We start from the raw sequence: 21,275 nt of genomic DNA on the forward strand, positions 1-21,275 counted from the left end.
TAAATGGAGCATACGGGAAAGATTCCTGGACTGGAATTTTATTGCATTTATATATATTATTAATTATTTGGAGTTGTGCACCTGACATTTGTCTGTTTCTGTGCCTGCAATTAGTCTCATCAGGTAGCACCTCCCATTATATATATATATGTATGTGTGTTCAGGGTGTGCAGTCCAGAAATCTTTCCCATATACTTACTCAGGAATTGGCAACTTCAGCGCACGCTATGAGGCCTCAGACTGCGTATGGGATCACAGTGGCTAATATATGCACGCCTACGTCCGCTCGATCACCCCTCCCCGTCACCACCCACAAATGACACTTCTTGTCAACCACTCTGCAATGGGTCTGCGTAGCCTCTGCAATCGCAGTATCTAGTTTGCGCACACGCACTGCGATGCATGTGCAGAATAAGCCGATTGCATGCGTATAAGCAGCTGCGTTAGTTGCTGAGTCAGACATTAGGGTATTTAGGGCCTTATACCTCTCTGTAATAAGATAACAGGACTTTAAACTGATGGACATCAGGATTATAAATCAATTTCCAAGGCAAATAGCGCATTTATAAACGGCGAGTACGATCTTGAAGATTGTATTTAGCCTGATTCACCATAGCGACAGTAGACACTATGACCTTGAGTCGGCAGTGCGTGTAAGTGTACTTCTGAACGCTGATTCCCGATGGTCAGGAATCTGCGCGGGTGTCTGACCCATCCTGTGATCGTGATTGCACTCAGAGCGGCAGCAGACTGATCAATCAATCAGTGATTGACAGTCTGCTGCCGCGTGTGGTTGGCAGTATGCATGCTATGATTGGCAGGATGCATATCATGTACAATGTGATGCGTCATCCCGCCCTGTGTGTGAAATGGACGTATCTGGGTGTATAGTGGGCACATTGCCCGAGCTGCGTCCTATTCTGAATTTGCCGGAGAAACGATAGATCTTATAGGGTAGGTGGAAGTGGCAAAACTAGTGATGACTATTGTGGCTACAGACGGAAAAACCGTGGGGCGGAGTGATGCGTACGCATGAAGGCGTGCCTATGCATTAGCGTAATGTTAGCAAATAATCCGCATTTCGAGTGCGGCAGGCAATAAGAGTGCAACTGCGCAATTGTAGGCATGTGGATTCGCAAGCAAAGCATTTGCGCTACAGTGTCCTCAATCTTGCGGTTGGTAAATGACTGTCAGTACCGGTATCTCAGCACTTGGCAGTAACAGGTGCTACACTTCTGCCGAATCCATCACAGACATGCAGGACGAGACCGTGTGTGCGTGTGTGATAAAGTGGGCAAGCCTGGCAGACTGGTGGGGAGTGAGGGGCATTGAGCGTATAGAGATTAGTGAGACAGCTGGGGAGGGGGTGGGTGACACAGCTCCCAGCAAGAATCACAGACTCTCACACTAGCCCTCCAAATAGGAGGAGAGAGGCACAGGCAAAGTCTGGCAGGGAGGCTGGGCTGAGGTGGCAGATACTGAGAATGGATTATAAGGAGAAGGATGTCCGGAGAGGCTGATTCCCCTCTCTGTGCACTTACTGGCTGCATCGCTGGCTGCACGGAGATCAGGTCATGAGGGGTCAGATTCATCCCTACTACTACTTGTGGGCATCTTATAGGGAGAGCACGCCTGCCCTGCTGTAACACTGGTAGCATCATGCCTGTGGCAAGGCTCCTGTGCATCTACTACCTACTGCCGCTTGTATCCTTACTGGAGGGTAAGTACCCCATACCCTAACCATCCCTTATCACAGTCACTGAGCTCCACATATCCCCTGCTCTCTAGACTGGGGAGAACATGGGAGACATAGTTCAGCAACTATTGTTGAGCCAGAGGCAGTCCGTCCCTACTAGAGTGCAAGCTCTTGGGTCCAGGCCTGCAGCATTGCCTCATTATTGTATCAGCCCAGCGGTAAGACACACACACACACATAATAATATTTGTAGTTTATAGACATATGGTAAATAATCATTTATATAAAATATAATAATAATACTCTAATGCACAAAAGCACTGGAAGCGTAATTTCCTGTACAGTCTGTGGTCAGACGTTTTGTGTTCTCTCTTAATGTTAGGGCTTCTTCTTTTTATGTGTGAGCTGCGACATTTATTACTATACTGGTGGCGTTTTTCTTTTGCAACCATGGGTGAATTATACAATTGACAATACAATAATTTTAATTACTTTGCAGTCAACTCTAAAACAACAGAAAAGTAATATATAACTTTACAAGTGCAAAACTTAATATCATTAAATAACCCATCATTTATAAGCTGTTGATATACAATTGTTTACTGAGAACAAATATGTAGATGAATAGAAACGCTCTCTTTAGAGGTAGCTCCGCCCCTTGCGATATTTGCAGTCTTGAGCTATATTACGCTGTGAATTCCCAGAACAATTACTGGGAGACTGTTCCATGGATCGATTGTACAAAAAAAAAAAAAGTTCTTAGGTTACGTTTCAGTCTTCCACCCTGCAATCCCTTTATATGTTCTATAAATACAGCCATCCCGTGAAACACCACAAGTTTGTGTGTGTGTGTGTGTGTCTGTGTGTCTGTGTGTGACTGTGTACCATAATAAAGCATGGGGGATTTAGCTCATATTTTGATCAAAACATTTAAGCTTGCAGCCCCCGTCAAGGGACCCCATTTTTCTGCAAGTTCCTGCTCTGTCACTCAGAATTATGAACATGGCGATTGTTATCACATTAGAATAAAACTTAAGACATGCTGCTTCCTATATATGCTGCAATTTGTTTATTGAATGTTTATGAAATGTTTATTGCCTGGAGATGATTTGCCTGCGGAGCAGTGGAGGCTGGATACACTATGTGCAGCGATATGTTGCACATAATGTTGTTACATGTGTGTGTGAAAAAAATGGAAAACATTAGTGCTCATTAATAATGAAGACTCCAAGGGGTAAATTTACTAAAGTGAGAGTTTTTAGAAGTGAGTTATAAAAGTGATGTTGCCCATAGCAACCAATCAGATTCTAGCTATTATCTTCTAGAAGGTGCTAGTTATATGTTAAGTAGAATCTGATTGGTTGCTATGGGTAACATCTCTTCTAAAACTCACTTCTGAAAACTCTGACTTTAGTAAATTTACCCCCTAGCGCCTTTTATTTGTTTCTTTATTATTAATTATTAAGATGAATTTATGAAAGTTCAGAACCGCGTCCACTGTGCAAATGATGTTTTGTGCTTATTTTTCACTGATATACCTGTGGATATCACATTAGGATGACAGGGCATCTACAGGGGCACCAAGAGGGGTGGGGGCAGGTAGAAATTACTGTGGCCCGGACCAGCCAGGGAGGTGTAGCTACGCCCACAATATTGTGTGGTCACGTGGCAGCATAGCGTATCTCTGGGGGTTACTATGTAAGATGAGGTGTAGCCACGCCCCCAATATGGTGTCATTACATGGCAGCATAGCGTATCTCTGGGGGTTGCTATGTAAGATGAGGTGTAGCCACGCCCCCAATACGGTGTGATTACATGGCAGCATAGCGTATTTCTGGGGGTTACTATGTAAGATGAGGTGTAGCCACGCCCCCAATACGGTGTGATTACACGGCAGCATAGCATATCTCTGGGAGTTGCTATGTAAGATGAGGTGTAGCCACGCCCCCAATACGGTGTGATTACATGGCAGCATAGCGTATCTCTGGGGGTTACTATGTAAGATGAGGTGTAGCCACGCCCCAATACGGTGTGATTATGTGGTGGCATAGCATATCTCTGGGGGTTACTGTGTAAGATGAGGTGTAGCCACGCCCCCAATACAGTGTGATTACATGGCAGCATAGCATATCTCTGGGGGTTACTATGTAAGATGAGGTGTAGCCACGCCCCAATACGGTGTGATTATGTGGTGGCATAGCATATCTCTGGGGGTTACTATGTAAGATGAGGTGTAGCCACGCCCCCAATACGGTGTGATTACATGGCAGCATAGCATATCTCTGGGGGTTGCTATGTAAGATGAGGTGTAGCCACGCCCCCAATACGGTGTGATTATGTGGTGGCATAGCATATCTCTGGGGGTTACTATGTAAGATGAGGTGTAGCCACGCCCCCAATACGGTGTGATTACATGGCAGCATAGCGTATCTCTGGGGGTTACTATGTAAGATGAGGTGTAGCCACGCCCCCAATACGGTGTGATTACATGGCAGCTTAGCGTATCTCTGGGGGTTACTATGTAAGATGAGGTGTAGCCACGCCCCCAATACGGTGTGATTACATGGCAGCATAGCATATCTCTGGGGGTTACTATGTAAGATGAGGTGTAGCCACGCCCCCAATACGGTGTGATTACATGGCAGCATAGCGTATCTCTGTGGGTTACTATGTAAGATAAGGTGTAGCCACGCCCCCAATACGGTGTCATTACATGGCAGCATAGCGTATCTCTGGGGGTTACTATGTAAGATAAGGTGTAGCCACGCCCCCAATACGGTGTGATTACATGGCAGCATAGCATATCTCTGGGGGTTACTGTGTAAGATGAGGTGTAGCCACGCCCCCAATACGGTGTGATTACATGGCAGCATAGCATATCTCTGGGGGTTACTATGTAAGATGAGGTGTAGCCATGCCCCCAATACAGTGTGATTACGTGGTGGCATAGCGTATCTCTGGGGGTTACTATGTAAGATGAGGTGTAGCCACGCCCCCAATACAGTGTGATTACATGGTGGCATAGCATATCTCTGGGGGTTACTATGTAAGATGAGGTGTAGCCATGCCCCCAATACAGTGTGATTACGTGGTGGCATAGCATATCTCTGGGGGTTACTGTGTAAGATGAGGTGTAGCCACGCCCCCAATACGGTGTGATTACATGGCAGCATAGCATATATCTGGGGGTTACTATGTAAGATGAGGTGTAGCCACGCCCCCAATACGGTGTCATTACATGGCAGCATAGCGTATCTCTGGGGGTTACTATGTAAGATGAGGTGTAGCCACGCCCCCAATACGGTGTGATTACATGGCAGCATAGAATATCTCTTGGGGTTACTATGTAAGATGAGGTGTAGCCACGCCCCTAATACGGTGTGATTACATGGCAGCATAGCATATCTCTGGGGGTTGCTATGTAAGATGAGGTGTAGCCACGCCCCCAATACGGTGTCATTACATGGCAGCATAGCATATCTCTGGGGGTTACTATGTAAGATGAGGTGTAGCCACGCCCCCAATACGGTGTGATTACATGGCAGCATAGCGTATCTCTGGGGGTTACTATGTAAAGATGAGGTGTAGCCACGTCCCCAATACGGTGTGATTACATGGCAGCATAGCGTATCTCTGGGGGTTACTATGTAAGATGAGGTGTAGCCACGCCCCCAATACGGTGTGATTATGTGGTGGCATAGCATATCTCTGGGGGTTACTATGTAAGATGAGGTGTAGCCACGCCCCCAATACGGTGTGATTACATGGCAGCATAGCATATCTCTGGGGGTTACTATGTAAGATGAGGTGTAGCCACGCCCCCAATACGGTGTGATTACATGGCAGCATAGCGTGTCTCTGGGGGTTACTATGTAAGATGAGGTGTAGCCACGCCCGCAATACGGTGTGATTACGTGGTGGCATAGCGTATCTCTGGGGGTTACTGTGTAAGATGAGGTGTAGCCACGCCTCCAATACGGTGTGATTACATGGCAGCATAGCATATCTCTTGGGGTTACTATGTAAGATGAGGTGTAGCCACGCATCCAATACGGTGTGATTATGTGGTGGCATAGCATATCTCTGGGGGTTACTGTGTAAGATGAGGTGTAGCCACACCCCCAATACGGTGTGATTACATGGCAGCATAGCGTATCTCTTGGGGTTACTATGTAAGATGAGGTGTAGCCACGCACCCAATAAGGTGTGATTACGTGGAGGCATAGCATATCTCTGGCGGTTGCTATGTAAGATGAGGTGTAGCCATGCCCCCAATACGTGTAATTACTTGGCAGCATAGCATATCTCTGGGGGTTGCTATGTAAGATGAGGTGTAGCCACGCCCCCAATACGGTGTGATTACATGGCAGCATAGCATATCTCTGGGGGTTGCTATGTAAGATGAGGTGTAGCCACGCCCCCAATACGGTGTGATTACATGGCAGCATAGCATATCTCTGGGGGTTACTATGTAAGATGAGGGTTAGCCACGCCCCCAATATGGTGTCATTACATGGCAGCATAGCATATCTCTGGGGGTTGCTATGTAAGATGAGGTGTAGCCACGCCCCCAATATGGTGTGATTATGTGATGGCATAGCATATCTCTGGGGGTTACTGTGTAAGATGAGGTGTAGCCACGCCCCCAATACGGTGTGATTACATGGCAGCATAGCGTATCTCTGGGGGTTGCTATGTAAGATGAGGTGTAGCCATGCCCCCAATACGGTGTGATTACATGGCAGCATAGCGTATCTCTGGGGGTTACTATGTAAGATGAGGTGTAGCCATGCCCCCAATACGGTGTCCTTACATGGCAGCATAGCATATCTCTGGGGGTTGCTATGTAAGATGAGGTGTAGCCACGCCCCCAATATGGTGTGATTATGTGATGGCATAGCATATCTCTGGGGGTTACTGTGTAAGATGAGGTGTAGCCACACCCCCAATATGGTGTGATTACGTGGTGGCATAGAATATCTCTGGGGGTTGCTATGTAAGATGAGGTGTAGCCACGACCCCAATACAGTGTGATTACATGGCAGCATAGCATATCTCTAGGGGTTGCTATGTAAGATGAGGTGTAGCCATGCCCCCAATACAGTGTGATTACATGGTGGCATAGCATATCTCTGGGGGTTGCTATGTAAGATGAGGTGTATCCACGCCCCCAATACGGTGTGATTATGTGGTGGCATAGCATATCTCTGGTGGTTGCTATGTAAGATGAGGTGTAGCCACGCCCCCAATACGGTGTGATTATGTGGTGGCATAGCATATCTCTGGTGGTTGCTATGTAAGATGAGGTGTAGCCATGCCCCCAATACGGTGTGATTATGTGGTGGCATAGCATTACTCTGGTGGTTGCTATGTAAGATGAGGTGTAGCCACGACCCCAATACAGTCTGATTACATGGTGGCATAGCATATCTCTGGTGGTTGCTATGTAAGATGAGGTGTAGCCATGCCCCCAAATACGGTGTGATTACATGGCAGCATAGCATATCTCTGGGGGTTGCTATGTAAGATGAGGTGTAGCCACGCCCCCAATACGGTGTGATTACGTGGTGGCATTGAATATCTCTGGGGGTTGCTATGTAAGATGAGGTGTAGCCACGACCCGAATACAGTGTGATTACATGGCAGCATAGCATATCTCTGGGGGTTGCTATGTAAGATGAGGTGTAGCCATTCCCCCAATACAGTGTGATTACATGGTGGCATAGCACATCTCTGGGGGGTGCTATGTAAGATGAGGTGTAGCCACGCCCCCAATACAGTGTGATTACATGGCAGCATAGCATATCTCTGGGGGTTGCTATGTAAGATGAGGTGTAGCCATTCCCCCAATACAGTGTGATTACATGGTGGCATAGCACATCTCTGGGGGGTGCTATGTAAGATGAGGTGTAGCCACGCCCCCAATACGGTGTGATTATGTGGTGGCATAGCATATCTCTGGTGGTTGCTATGTAAGATGAGGTGTAGCCATGCCCCCAATATAGTGTGATTACGTGGTGGCATAGCATATCTCTGGGGGTTGCTATGTAAGATGAGGTGTAGCCACGCCCCCAATATGGTGTGATTACATGGCAGCATAGCATATCTCTGGGGGTTACTATGAAAGATGAGGTGTAGCCACGCCCCCAATATGGTGTGATTATGTGATGGCATAACATATCTCTGTGGGTTGCTATGTAAGATGAGGTGTAGCCACGCCCCCAATACGGTGTGATTATGTGGTGGCATAGCATATCTCTGGTGGTTGCTATGTAAGATGAGGTGTAGCCACGCCCCCAATACGGTGTGATTATGTGGTGGCATAGCATATCTCTGGTGGTTGCTATGTAAGATGAGGTGTAGCCACGCCCCCAATACGGTGTGATTATGTGGTGGCATAGCATATCTCTGGGGGTTGCTATGTAAGAAGAGGTGTAGCCACGCCCCCAATACGGTGTGATTATGTGGTGGCATAGCATATCTCTGGTGGTTGCTATGTAAGATGAGGTGTAGCCACGCCCCCAATACAGTGTGATTATGTGGTGGCATAGCATATCTCTGGTGGTTGCTATGTAAGATGAGGTGTAGCCATGCCCCCAATACGGTGTGATTATGTGGTGGCATAGGATATCTCTGGTGGTTGCTATGTAAGATGAGGTGTAGCCACGTCCCCAAAACAGTGTGATTATGTGGTGGAATAGGATATCTCTGGTGTTTGCTATGTAAGATGAGGTGTAGCCATGCCCCCAATACGGTGTGATTACATGGCAGCATAGCATATCTCTGGGAGTTGCTATGTAAGATGAGGTGTAGCCACGCCCCCAATATGGTGTGATTACATGGCAGCATAGCATATCTCTGGGAGTTGCTATGTAAGATGAGGTGTAGCCACGCCCCCAATATGGTGTGATTATGTGATGGCATAGCATATCTCTGCGGGTTACTGTGTAAGATGAGGTGTAGCCACGCCCCCAATACGGTGTGATTACATGGTGGCATAGCATATCTCTGGGGGTTGCTATGTAAGATGAGATGTAGCCATGCCCCCAATACGGTGTGATTACATGGCAGCATAGCATATCTCTGGGGGTTGCTATGTAAGATGAGGTGTAGCCACGCCCCCAATATGGTGTGATTACGTGGTGGCATTGAATATCTCTGGGGGTTGCTATGTAAGATGAGGTGTAGCCACGACACGAATACAGTGTGATTACATGGCAGCATAGCATATCTCTGGGGGTTGCTATGTAAGATGAGGTGTAGCCATTCCCCCATTACAGTGTGATTACATGGTGGCATAGCACATCTCTGGGGGTTGCTATGTAAGATGAGGTGTAGCCACGCCCCCAATACGGTGTGATTATGTGGTGGCATAGCATATCTCTGGTGGTTGCTATATAAGATGAGGTGTAGCCATGCCCCCAATATAGTGTGATTACGTGGTGGCATAGCATATCTCTGGGGGTTGCTATGTAAGATGAGGTGTAGCCACGCCCCCAATATGGTGTGATTACATGGCAGCATAGCATATCTCTGGGGGTTACTATGAAAGATGAGGTGTAGCCACGCCCCCAATATGGTGTGATTATGTGATGGCATAGCATATCTCTGTGGGTTGCTATGTAAGATGTGGTGTAGCCACGCCCCCAATACGGTGATTACATGGCAGCATAGCATATCTCTGAGGGTTGCTATGTAAGATGAGGTGTAGCCACGCCCCCAATACGGTGTGATTATGTGGTGGCATAGCATATCTCTGGTGGTTGCTATGTAAGATGACGTGTAGCCATGCCCCCAATACGGTGTGATTATGTGGTGGCATAGCATATCTCTGGTGGTTGCTATGTAAGATGAGGTGTAGCCACGCCCCCAATACGGTGTGATTACATGGCAGCATAGCGTATCTCTGTGGGTTACTATGTAAGATAAGGTGTAGCCACGCCCCCAATACGGTGTCATTACATGGCAGCATAGCGTATCTCTGGGGGTTACTATGTAAGATAAGGTGTAGCCACGCCCCCAATACGGTGTGATTACATGGCAGCATAGCATATCTCTGGGGGTTACTGTGTAAGATGAGGTGTAGCCACGCCCCCAATACGGTGTGATTACATGGCAGCATAGCATATCTCTGGGGGTTACTATGTAAGATGAGGTGTAGCCATGCCCCCAATACAGTGTGATTACGTGGTGGCATAGCGTATCTCTGGGGGTTACTATGTAAGATGAGGTGTAGCCACGCCCCCAATACAGTGTGATTACATGGTGGCATAGCATATCTCTGGGGGTTACTATGTAAGATGAGGTGTAGCCATGCCCCCAATACAGTGTGATTACGTGGTGGCATAGCATATCTCTGGGGGTTACTGTGTAAGATGAGGTGTAGCCACGCCCCCAATACGGTGTGATTACATGGCAGCATAGCATATATCTGGGGGTTACTATGTAAGATGAGGTGTAGCCACGCCCCCAATACGGTGTCATTACATGGCAGCATAGCGTATCTCTGGGGGTTACTATGTAAGATGAGGTGTAGCCACGCCCCCAATACGGTGTGATTACATGGCAGCATAGAATATCTCTTGGGGTTACTATGTAAGATGAGGTGTAGCCACGCCCCTAATACGGTGTGATTACATGGCAGCATAGCATATCTCTGGGGGTTGCTATGTAAGATGAGGTGTAGCCACGCCCCCAATACGGTGTCATTACATGGCAGCATAGCATATCTCTGGGGGTTACTATGTAAGATGAGGTGTAGCCACGCCCCCAATACGGTGTGATTACATGGCAGCATAGCGTATCTCTGGGGGTTACTATGTAAAGATGAGGTGTAGCCACGTCCCCAATACGGTGTGATTACATGGCAGCATAGCGTATCTCTGGGGGTTACTATGTAAGATGAGGTGTAGCCACGCCCCCAATACGGTGTGATTATGTGGTGGCATAGCATATCTCTGGGGGTTACTATGTAAGATGAGGTGTAGCCACGCCCCCAATACGGTGTGATTACATGGCAGCATAGCATATCTCTGGGGGTTACTATGTAAGATGAGGTGTAGCCACGCCCCCAATACGGTGTGATTACATGGCAGCATAGCATATCTCTGGGGGTTACTATGTAAGATGAGGTATAGCCACGCCCCCAATACGGTGTGATTACAAGGCAGCATAGCGTATCTCTGGGGGTTACTATGTAAGATGAGGTGTAGCCACGCCCCCAATACGGTGTGATTACATGGCAGCATAGCGTGTCTCTGGGGGTTACTATGTAAGATGAGGTGTAGCCACGCCCGCAATACGGTGTGATTACGTGGTGGCATAGCGTATCTCTGGGGGTTACTGTGTAAGATGAGGTGTAGCCACGCCTCCAATACGGTGTGATTACATGGCAGCATAGCATATCTCTTGGGGTTACTATGTAAGATGAGGTGTAGCCACGCATCCAATACGGTGTGATTATGTGGTGGCATAGCATATCTCTGGGGGTTACTGTGTAAGATGAGGTGTAGCCACACCCCCAATACGGTGTGATTACATGGCAGCATAGCGTATCTCTTGGGGTTACTATGTAAGATGAGGTGTAGCCACGCACCCAATAAGGTGTGATTACGTGGAGGCATAGCATATCTCTGGCGGTTGCTATGTAAGATGAGGTGTAGCCATGCCCCCAATACGTGTAATTACTTGGCAGCATAGCATATCTCTGGGGGTTGCTATGTAAGATGAGGTGTAGCCACGCCCCCAATACGGTGTGATTACATGGCAGCATAGCATATCTCTGGGGGTTGCTATGTAAGATGAGGTGTAGCCACGCCCCCAATACGGTGTGATTACATGGCAGCATAGCATATCTCTGGGGGTTACTATGTAAGATGAGGGTTAGCCACGCCCCCAATATGGTGTCATTACATGGCAGCATAGCATATCTCTGGGGGTTGCTATGTAAGATGAGGTGTAGCCACGCCCCCAATATGGTGTGATTATGTGATGGCATAGCATATCTCTGGGGGTTACTGTGTAAGATGAGGTGTAGCCACGCCCCCAATACGGTGTGATTACATGGCAGCATAGCGTATCTCTGGGGGTTGCTATGTAAGATGAGGTGTAGCCATGCCCCCAATACGGTGTGATTACATGGCAGCATAGCGTATCTCTGGGGGTTACTATGTAAGATGAGGTGTAGCCATGCCCCCAATACGGTGTCCTTACATGGCAGCATAGCATATCTCTGGGGGTTGCTATGTAAGATGAGGTGTAGCCACGCCCCCAATATGGTGTGATTATGTGATGGCATAGCATATCTCTGGGGGTTACTGTGTAAGATGAGGTGTAGCCACACCCCCAATATGGTGTGATTACGTGGTGGCATAGAATATCTCTGGGGGTTGCTATGTAAGATGAGGTGTAGCCACGACCCCAATACAGTGTGATTACATGGCAGCATAGCATATCTCTAGGGGTTGCTATGTAAGATGAGGTGTAGCCATGCCCCCAATACAGTGTGATTACATGGTGGCATAGCATATCTCTGGGGGTTGCTATGTAAAATGAGGTGTAGCCATGCCCCCAATATGGTGTGATTATGTGATGGCATAGCATATCTCAGGGGGTTGCTATGTAAGATGAGGTGTAGCCACGCCCCCAATATGGTGTGATTATGTGATGGCATAGCATATCTCTGGGGGTTGCTATGTAAGATGAGGTGTAGCCACACCCCCAATACTGTGATTACATGGCAGCATAGCATATCTCTGGTGGTTGCTATGTAAGATGAGGTGTAGCCATGCCCCCAATACAGTGTGATTACATGGTGGCATAGCATATCTCTGGGGGTTGCTATGTAAGATGAGGTGTATCCACGCCCCCAATACGGTGTGATTATGTGGTGGCATAGCATATCTCTGGTGGTTGCTATGTAAGATGAGGTGTAGCCACGCCCCCAATACGGTGTGATTATGTGGTGGCATAGCATATCTCTGGTGGTTGCTATGTAAGATGAGGTGTAGCCATGCCCCCAATACGGTGTGATTATGTGGTGGCATAGCATTACTCTGGTGGTTGCTATGTAAGATGAGGTGTAGCCACGACCCCAATACAGTCTGATTACATGGTGGCATAGCATATCTCTGGTGGTTGCTATGTAAGATGAGGTGTAGCCATGCCCCCAATACGGTGTGATTACATGGCAGCATAGCATATCTCTGGGGGTTGCTATGTAAGATGAGGTGTAGCCACGCCCCCAATACGGTGTGATTACGTGGTGGCATTGAATATCTCTGGGGGTTGCTATGTAAGATGAGGTGTAGCCACGACCCGAATACAGTGTGATTACATGGCAGCATAGCATATCTCTGGGGGTTGCTATGTAAGATGAGGTGTAGCCATTCCCCCAATACAGTGTGATTACATGGTGGCATAGCACATCTCTGGGGGGTGCTATGTAAGATGAGGTGTAGCCACGCCCCCAATACGGTGTGATTATGTGGTGGCATAGCATATCTCTGGTGGTTGCTATGTAAGATGAGGTGTAGCCATGCCCCCAATATAGTGTGATTACGTGGTGGCATAGCATATCTCTGGGGGTTGCTATGTAAGATGAGGTGTAGCCACGCCCCCAATATGGTGTGATTACATGGCAGCATAGCATATCTCTGGGGGTTACTATGAAAGATGAGGTGTAGCCACGCCCCCAATATGGTGTGATTATGTGATGGCATAGCATATCTCTGTGGGTTGCTATGTAAGATGAGGTGTAGCCACGCCCCCAATACGGTGATTACATGGCAGCATATCATATCTCTGAGGTTTGCTATGTAAGATGAGGTGTAGCCACGCCCCCAATACGGTGTGATTATGTGGTGGCATAGCATATCTCTGGTGGTTGCTATGTAAGATGAGGTGTAGCCACGCCCCCAATACGGTGTGATTATGTGGTGGCATAGCATATCTCTGGTGGTTGCTATGTAAGATGAGGTGTAGCCACGCCCCCAATACGGTGTGATTATGTGGTGGCATAGCATATCTCTGGGGGTTGCTATGTAAGAAGAGGTGTAGCCACGCCCCCAATACGGTGTGATTATGTGGTGGCATAGCATATCTCTGGTGGTTGCTATGTAAGATGAGGTGTAGCCACGCCCCCAATACAGTGTGATTATGTGGTGGCATAGCATATCTCTGGTGGTTGCTATGTAAGATGAGGTGTAGCCATGCCCCCAATACGGTGTGATTATGTGGTGGCATAGGATATCTCTGGTGGTTGCTATGTAAGATGAGGTGTAGCCACGTCCCCAAAACAGTGTGATTATGTGGTGGAATAGGATATCTCTGGTGTTTGCTATGTAAGATGAGGTGTAGCCATGCCCCCAATACGGTGTGATTACATGGCAGCATAGCATATCTCTGGGAGTTGCTATGTAAGATGAGGTGTAGCCACGCCCCCAATATGGTGTGATTACATGGCAGCATAGCATATCTCTGGGAGTTGCTATGTAAGATGAGGTGTAGCCACGCCCCCAATATGGTGTGATTATGTGATGGCATAGCATATCTCTGCGGGTTACTGTGTAAGATGAGGTGTAGCCACGCCCCCAATACGGTGTGATTACATGGTGGCATAGCATATCTCTGGGGGTTGCTATGTAAGATGAGATGTAGCCATGCCCCCAATACGGTGTGATTACATGGCAGCATAGCATATCTCTGGGGGTTGCTATGTAAGATGAGGTGTAGCCACGCCCCCAATATGGTGTGATTACGTGGTGGCATTGAATATCTCTGGGGGTTGCTATGTAAGATGAGGTGTAGCCACGACACGAATACAGTGTGATTACATGGCAGCATAGCATATCTCTGGGGGTTGCTATGTAAGATGAGGTGTAGCCATTCCCCCATTACAGTGTGATTACATGGTGGCATAGCACATCTCTGGGGGTTGCTATGTAAGATGAGGTGTAGCCACGCCCCCAATACGGTGTGATTATGTGGTGGCATAGCATATCTCTGGTGGTTGCTATATAAGATGAGGTGTAGCCATGCCCCCAATATAGTGTGATTACGTGGTGGCATAGCATATCTCTGGGGGTTGCTATGTAAGATGAGGTGTAGCCACGCCCCCAATATGGTGTGATTACATGGCAGCATAGCATATCTCTGGGGGTTACTATGAAAGATGAGGTGTAGCCACGCCCCCAATATGGTGTGATTATGTGATGGCATAGCATATCTCTGTGGGTTGCTATGTAAGATGTGGTGTAGCCACGCCCCCAATACGGTGATTACATGGCAGCATAGCATATCTCTGAGGGTTGCTATGTAAGATGAGGTGTAGCCACGCCCCCAATACGGTGTGATTATGTGGTGGCATAGCATATCTCTGGTGGTTGCTATGTAAGATGACGTGTAGCCATGCCCCCAATACGGTGTGATTATGTGGTGGCATAGCATATCTCTGGTGGTTGCTATGTAAGATGAGGTGTAGCCACGCCCCCAATACGGTGTGATTATGTGGTGGCATAGCATATCTCTGGGGTTTGCTATGTAAGGTGAGGTGTAGCCACGCCCCCAATACGGTGTGATTATGTGGTGACATAGCATATCTCTGGTGGTTGCTATGTAAGATGAGGTGTAGCCACGCCCCCAATATGGTGTGATTATGTAGTGGCATAGCATATCTCTGGTGGTTGCTATGTAAGATGAGGTGTAGCCATGCCCCCAATACGGTGTGATTATGTGGTGGCATAGCATATCTCTGGTGGTTGCTATGTAAGATGAGGTGTAGCCACGCCCCCCAATACGGTGTGATTATGTGGTGGCATAGCATATCTCTGGTGGTTGCTATGTAAGATGAGGTGTAGCCATGCCCCCAATACGGTGTGATTATGTGGTGGCATAGGATATCTCTGGTGGTTGCTATGTAAGATGAGGTGTAGCCATGCCCCCAATACGGTGTGATTATGTGGTGGAATAGGATATCTCTGGTGGTTGCTATGTAAGATGAGGTGTAGCCATGCCTCCAATACAGTGTGATTACGTGGTGGCATAGCATATCTCTGGGGGTTGCTTTGTAAAATGAGGTGTAGCCATGCCCCCAATACGGTGTGATTACATGGCAGCATAGTATATCTCTGGGAGTTGCTATGTAAGATGAGGTGTAGCCACGCCCCCAATATGGTGTGATTATGTGATGGCATAGCATATCTCTGGGGGTTACTGTGTAAGATGAGGTGTAGCCACACTCCCAATATTGTGTGATTATGTGATGGCATAGCATATCTCTTGGGGTTGCTATGTAAGATGAGGTGTAGCCATGCCCCCAATACGGTGTGATTACGTGGTAGCATAGAATATCTCTGGGGGTTGCTATGTAAGATGAGGTGTAGCCATGCCCCCAATACAGTGTGATTACATGGTGGCATAGCATATCTCTGGGGGTTGCTATGTAAGATGAGGTGTAGCCACGCCCCCAATACGGTGTGATTATGTGGTGGCATAGCATATCTCTGGTGGTTGCTATGTAAGATGAGGTGTAGCCATGCCCCCAATACAGTGTGATTACGTGGTGGCATAGCATATCTCTGGTGGTTGCTATGTAAGATGAGGTGTAGCCACGCCCCCAATATGGTGTGATTACATGGCAGCATAGCATATCTCTGGGGGTTACTATGTAAGATGAGGTGTAGCCACGCCCCCAATATGGTGTGATTATGTGATGGCATAGCATATCTCTGGGGGTTGCTATGTAAGATGAGGTGTAGCCGCGCCCCCAATACGGTGATTACATGGCAGCATAGCATATCTCTGGGGGTTGCTATGTAAGATGAGGTGTAGCCACGCCCCCAATACGGTGTGATTATGTGGTGGCATAGCATATCTCTCGTGGTTGCTATGTAAGATGAGGTGTAGCCATGCCCCCAATACAGTGTGATTACGTGGTGGCATAGCATATCTCTGGGGGTTGCTATGTAAGATGAGGTGTAGCCACGCCCCCAATACGGTGTGATTACGTGGTGGCATAGCATGTCTCTGGTGGTTGCTATGTAAGATGAGGTGTAGCCACGCCCCCAATACGGTGTGATTATGTGGTAGCATAGCATATCTCTGGTGGTTGCTATGTAAGATGAGGTGTAGCCTTGGCCCCAATACGGTGTGATTATGTGGTGGCATAGCATATCTCTGGTGGTTGCTATGTAAGATGAGGTGTAGCCATGCCCCCAATACAGTGTGATTACGTGGTGGCATAGCATATCTCTGGGGGTTGCTATGTAAGATGAGGTGTAGCCACGCCCCCAATACAGTGTGATTATGTGGTGGCATAGCATATCTCTGGTGGTTGCTATGTAAGATGAGGTGTAGCCATGCCCCCAATACGGTGTGATTATGTGGTGGCATAGGATATCTCTGGTGGTTGCTATGTAAGATGAGGTGTAGCCATGCCCCCAATACAGTGTGATTACGTGTTGGCATAGGATATCTCTGGTGGTTGCTATGTAAGATGAGGTGTAGCCATGCCCCCAATACAGTGTGATTACGTGGTGGCATAGCATATCTCTGGGAGTTGCTATGTAAAATGAGGTGTAGCCACGCCCCCAATACGGTGTCATTACATGGCAGCATAGCATATCTCTGGGGGTTGCTATGTAAGATGAGGTGTAGCCACGCCCTCAATACGGTGTGATTATGTGGTGGCATAGCATATCTCTGGTGGTTGCTATGTAAGATGAGGTGTAGCCATGCCCCCAATATAGTGTGATTACGTGGTGGCATAGCATATCTCTGGGGGTTGCTATGTAAGATGAGGTGTAGCCACGGCCCCAATATGGTGTGATTATGTGATGGCATAGCATATCTCTGGGGGTTGCTATGTAAGATGAGGTGTAGCCACGCCCCCAATATGGTGTGATTACGTGGTGGCATAGAATATCTCTGTGGGTTGCTATGTAAGATGAGGTGTAGCCTCGACCCCAATACAGTGTGATTACATGGTAGCATAGCATATCTCTGGGGCTTGCTATGTAAGATGAGGTGTAGCCACGCCCCCAATACGGTGTGATTATGTGGTGGCATAGCATATCTCTGGTGGTTGCTATGTAAGATGAGGTGTAGCCATGCCCCCAATACGGTGTGATTATGTGGTGGCATAGCATATCTCTGGTGGTTGCTATGTAAGATGAGGTGTAGCCATGCCCCCAATACAGTGTGATTACGTGGTGGCATAGCATATCTCTGGGGGTTGCTATGTAAGATGAGGTGTAGCCATGCCCCCAATACGGTGTGATTATGTGGTGGCATAGCATATCTCTGGTGGTTGCTATGTAAGATGAGGTGTAGCCACGCCCCCAATACGGTGTGATTATGTGGTGGCATAGCATATCTCTGGTGGTTGCTATGTAAGTTGAGGTGTAGCCATGCCCCCAATATGGTGTGATTATGTGGTGGCATAGCATATCTCTGGTGGTTGCTATGTAAGATGAGGTGTAGCCATGCCCCCAATACGGTGTGATTATGTGGTGGCATAGCATATCTCTGGTGGTTGCTATGTAAGATGAGGTGTAGCCATGCCCCCAATACGGTGTGATTATGTGGTGGCATAGCATATCTCTGGTGGTTGCTATGTAAGATGAGGTGTAGCCATGCCCCCAATACAGTGTGATTACGTGGTGGCATAGCATATCTCTGGGGGTTGCTATGTAAAATGAGGTGTAGCCACGCCCCCAATACGGTGTGATTACATGGCAGCATAGCATATCTCTGGGGGTTGCTATGTAAAATGAGGTGTACTAGCATGCTTGCCAACTTTTGATAAAGCATGTCAGGGAGATTGTGAAAGTAACACCTATGAGCGCGGCGGTGAAGTCGACGTGTACTGCTACATCTGAGAGGATTGCATTAAAATTTACTTACATCCAAATGTAAATGAGCCCCAAAGCAGTTAGTAAGATCTATTTGTTGATGAAAACACACGAAGGGATAAATTTACTAAGAATCGAGTCTGATCTAGATATTTTTTGTTTTCAACTCTATTAGCATCGCCGTAACTCAGGTGAATTGAGGCTCCTGAAACTCACAAATTTACTAAGAAGTGAGTTTAGCTGAGAGAGTGAGTTGGCCGATGGTGAAGCAGATCGAGATTTCTCTCCCGAGTAGCAAGTTTAGATGAGATTACTCACCAGAGATTGCAGTGTCTTCTCTCTGACAAACTCTCCCGAACAAGCAGCCTCCTCAAATCAGTGAGATATGTGAAGGCTGCTTGTGTATTGTACCTGTAAAAAAAGGGGTTAAATCTTTTTAAAAAAATGCCATAGGGTCCCCCCCCAAAAGCATAACCAGCCCCGGGCTTCTCAGGTAGGTGGTGGACAGGGAGGGGGGAACAGAATTACCGCAGCTGTAGGCAGTGCGGCACATGCACTGATTACAGCTGCAGTAAGGTAGAGTAGATAGCGAAAAGTATCTATTTCCCGAAAAAGCTGTCATCGCAAAATTGACAGCTTTTTGGAATAGATACTTAGGGGTAAATTTACTAAGATCCGGGTTGGTCTCGATTTTGTCCCGTTTTTCAACTCTGATAGGTTAGAACAAAAACGGATATTTTTTTCACAAAAAAAATCGTGAATTTGCCAAGCTCCCAGTTTTGACAGGATCGTTTTGATTGATGGTGTATTTGGTCGATCCTGTCCGATTTGAAGTCCCCATTTAAATGGACAAATTTGTCTCCCGAACAAGCATCCTGCACATATCAGTGAAATATGATCAGACTGTTTGTTCATTTTTTTTTTATTTTTAGGGTTTAGCTATCAGCCTATGTCAGGGGTGCTCTGGAGAGCAGGACTCCTTTATTGGAGGGTCCCCAACTCCCCAGGGATCCCTGGCTTGGGCTGATGAGTGGTCAGGACTGATGCTGCGGCTGGGGGACCTGGATAAAGGGCTCCTCTGGCTGTGGCATCAGCCCCCCTCTAGAAAGGGTCCGGTGCTGGTTTTAATTATAGGGGGACCCCTACGTAATTTTTCCCCCTATGATTAGGTATGCTGGTACCTAATTTACGGTGGAATCCTACACGCTTTGTTCCCCATAATTTTAGGTACCAGGACAGGCTGGCAAGTTCGGGGCTGATTCGCCTTTGCGGGGGGACCTCACGTGATTATTTTTAAATGAACCCTTAGAACACACTTGCCATTCAGAAACATACACAAATCACACTGATTTGTGTATGTTCGATGGCAGCTCGCAGCTCTGGAGGTGGTGCATTTAAAACTTCTATTGAGTCCCCGATTTGAGTATAAAACAGGCGACTTTAGCAAAACGAATAATGGTAAATTCCCGATTTTGTATTAAAAAAGTGAAAAGTACTTCCGAATTGAGCCGATGGTGATATAATTTCTATTGTCCAGAATGGTCGAATTTGCAGCATTAAACCACCCGATTTCAACCTGAAAAAATGAATAAATCACCCGACTTTAATGATAATAAATTCCCAATTTGCAAAAAAATTATATCACCCGAAAATGCAAATGGGGACAAACACGGATCTTAGTAAATTTACCCCTTATGGAGAGGAGGAATGATGAATTCCTCCAGTAATTAGGTAGAACTCCATGCGAGTTCTAAACCTAATTACCTCCATCAAATTTTTAGTAATGATGAATAGGCCCCATAGGCATCAGACGTCCAATGTCCGAGAGCCTAGATCTCGGACGGTAAAAGTCCACCAGCAGCAGCAACAGTGGCAGCCCCTATTTGGGGATGACTTCCTAAGTTATTGAGAACACCACACGTGTATAACAAGATCCATATTACTGCGCAATCAAGGGGCCTATTCATCATCTAAGGCCATATGGCCTCCGATGATGAAGTATTGAACTTGCTGCGAGGGATACTTAAGTATCCAACTCGCAGCAGGGGAAATGTGACACCGGAGCCATGAATAAAGAATGGTACCAAAATATCCTCCAAGAGCAACTTCTCCCAACCATCCAAGAACAGTTTGGTGAAGAACAATGCCTTTCCCAGCATGATGGAGCACCTTGCCATAAGGCAAACGTGATAACTAAGTGGCTCGGGGAACAAAACATCGAAATTTTGGGTCCATGGCCAGGAAACTCCCCAGACCTTAATCCCATTGAGAACTTGTGGTCAATCCTCAAGAGGCAGGTGTTCAAACAAATACCCACAAATTCTGACAAACTCCAAACATTGATTAGGCAATAATGGGCGGCCATCAGTCAATATGTGGCCCAGAAGGTGAGTGACAGCATGCCAGGGCGAATTGCAGGGGTCTTGAAAAAGAAGGGTCAACACTGCAAATATTGTCTCTTTGCATAAACTTAATGTAATTGTCAATTAAAGCTTCTGACACTTATAAAATGCTGTAATGTTACCTCAGTATACCATAGTAACATCTGACACTTATGAAATGCTGTAATTTTACTTCAGTATACCATAGTAACATCTCACAAAAAGGTCTAAAAATACTGAAGCAGCAAACTTTGTAATAACCAATACTTGTGTCGTTCTCATAACTTTTGGCCATGGCTGTACACAAGCACTGTGACTCCTTGGGCCTTAGCCCTCTGTGTATAAATT

General features: G+C 47.1%; 1 protein-coding gene across 2 annotated transcripts in view; it reads left to right on the plus strand.

Moving 5' to 3' along the window:
* Positions 1 to 1,494: 1,494 nt before the first annotated feature.
* The window catches only part of LOC148516902 (ephrin type-B receptor 5-like), a 170,968-nt gene continuing 151,187 nt past the window's right edge, over positions 1,495 to 21,275 (plus strand). For both annotated transcript variants that reach the window (XM_088479377.1, XM_088479378.1), the window contains exon 1: positions 1,495 to 1,720. In XM_088479377.1, coding sequence (XP_088335503.1) covers positions 1,660 to 1,720 — 61 coding nt within the window. In that variant the 5' untranslated portion in view covers positions 1,495 to 1,659. The remainder of the gene's footprint in view (positions 1,721 to 21,275) is intronic.

This window comes from Taudactylus pleione, unplaced genomic scaffold (assembly GCF_031769625.1).
Source record: "Taudactylus pleione unplaced genomic scaffold, aTauple2 ptg000231l, whole genome shotgun sequence".
NCBI classification, from domain to species: Eukaryota; Metazoa; Chordata; class Amphibia; order Anura; family Myobatrachidae; genus Taudactylus; species Taudactylus pleione.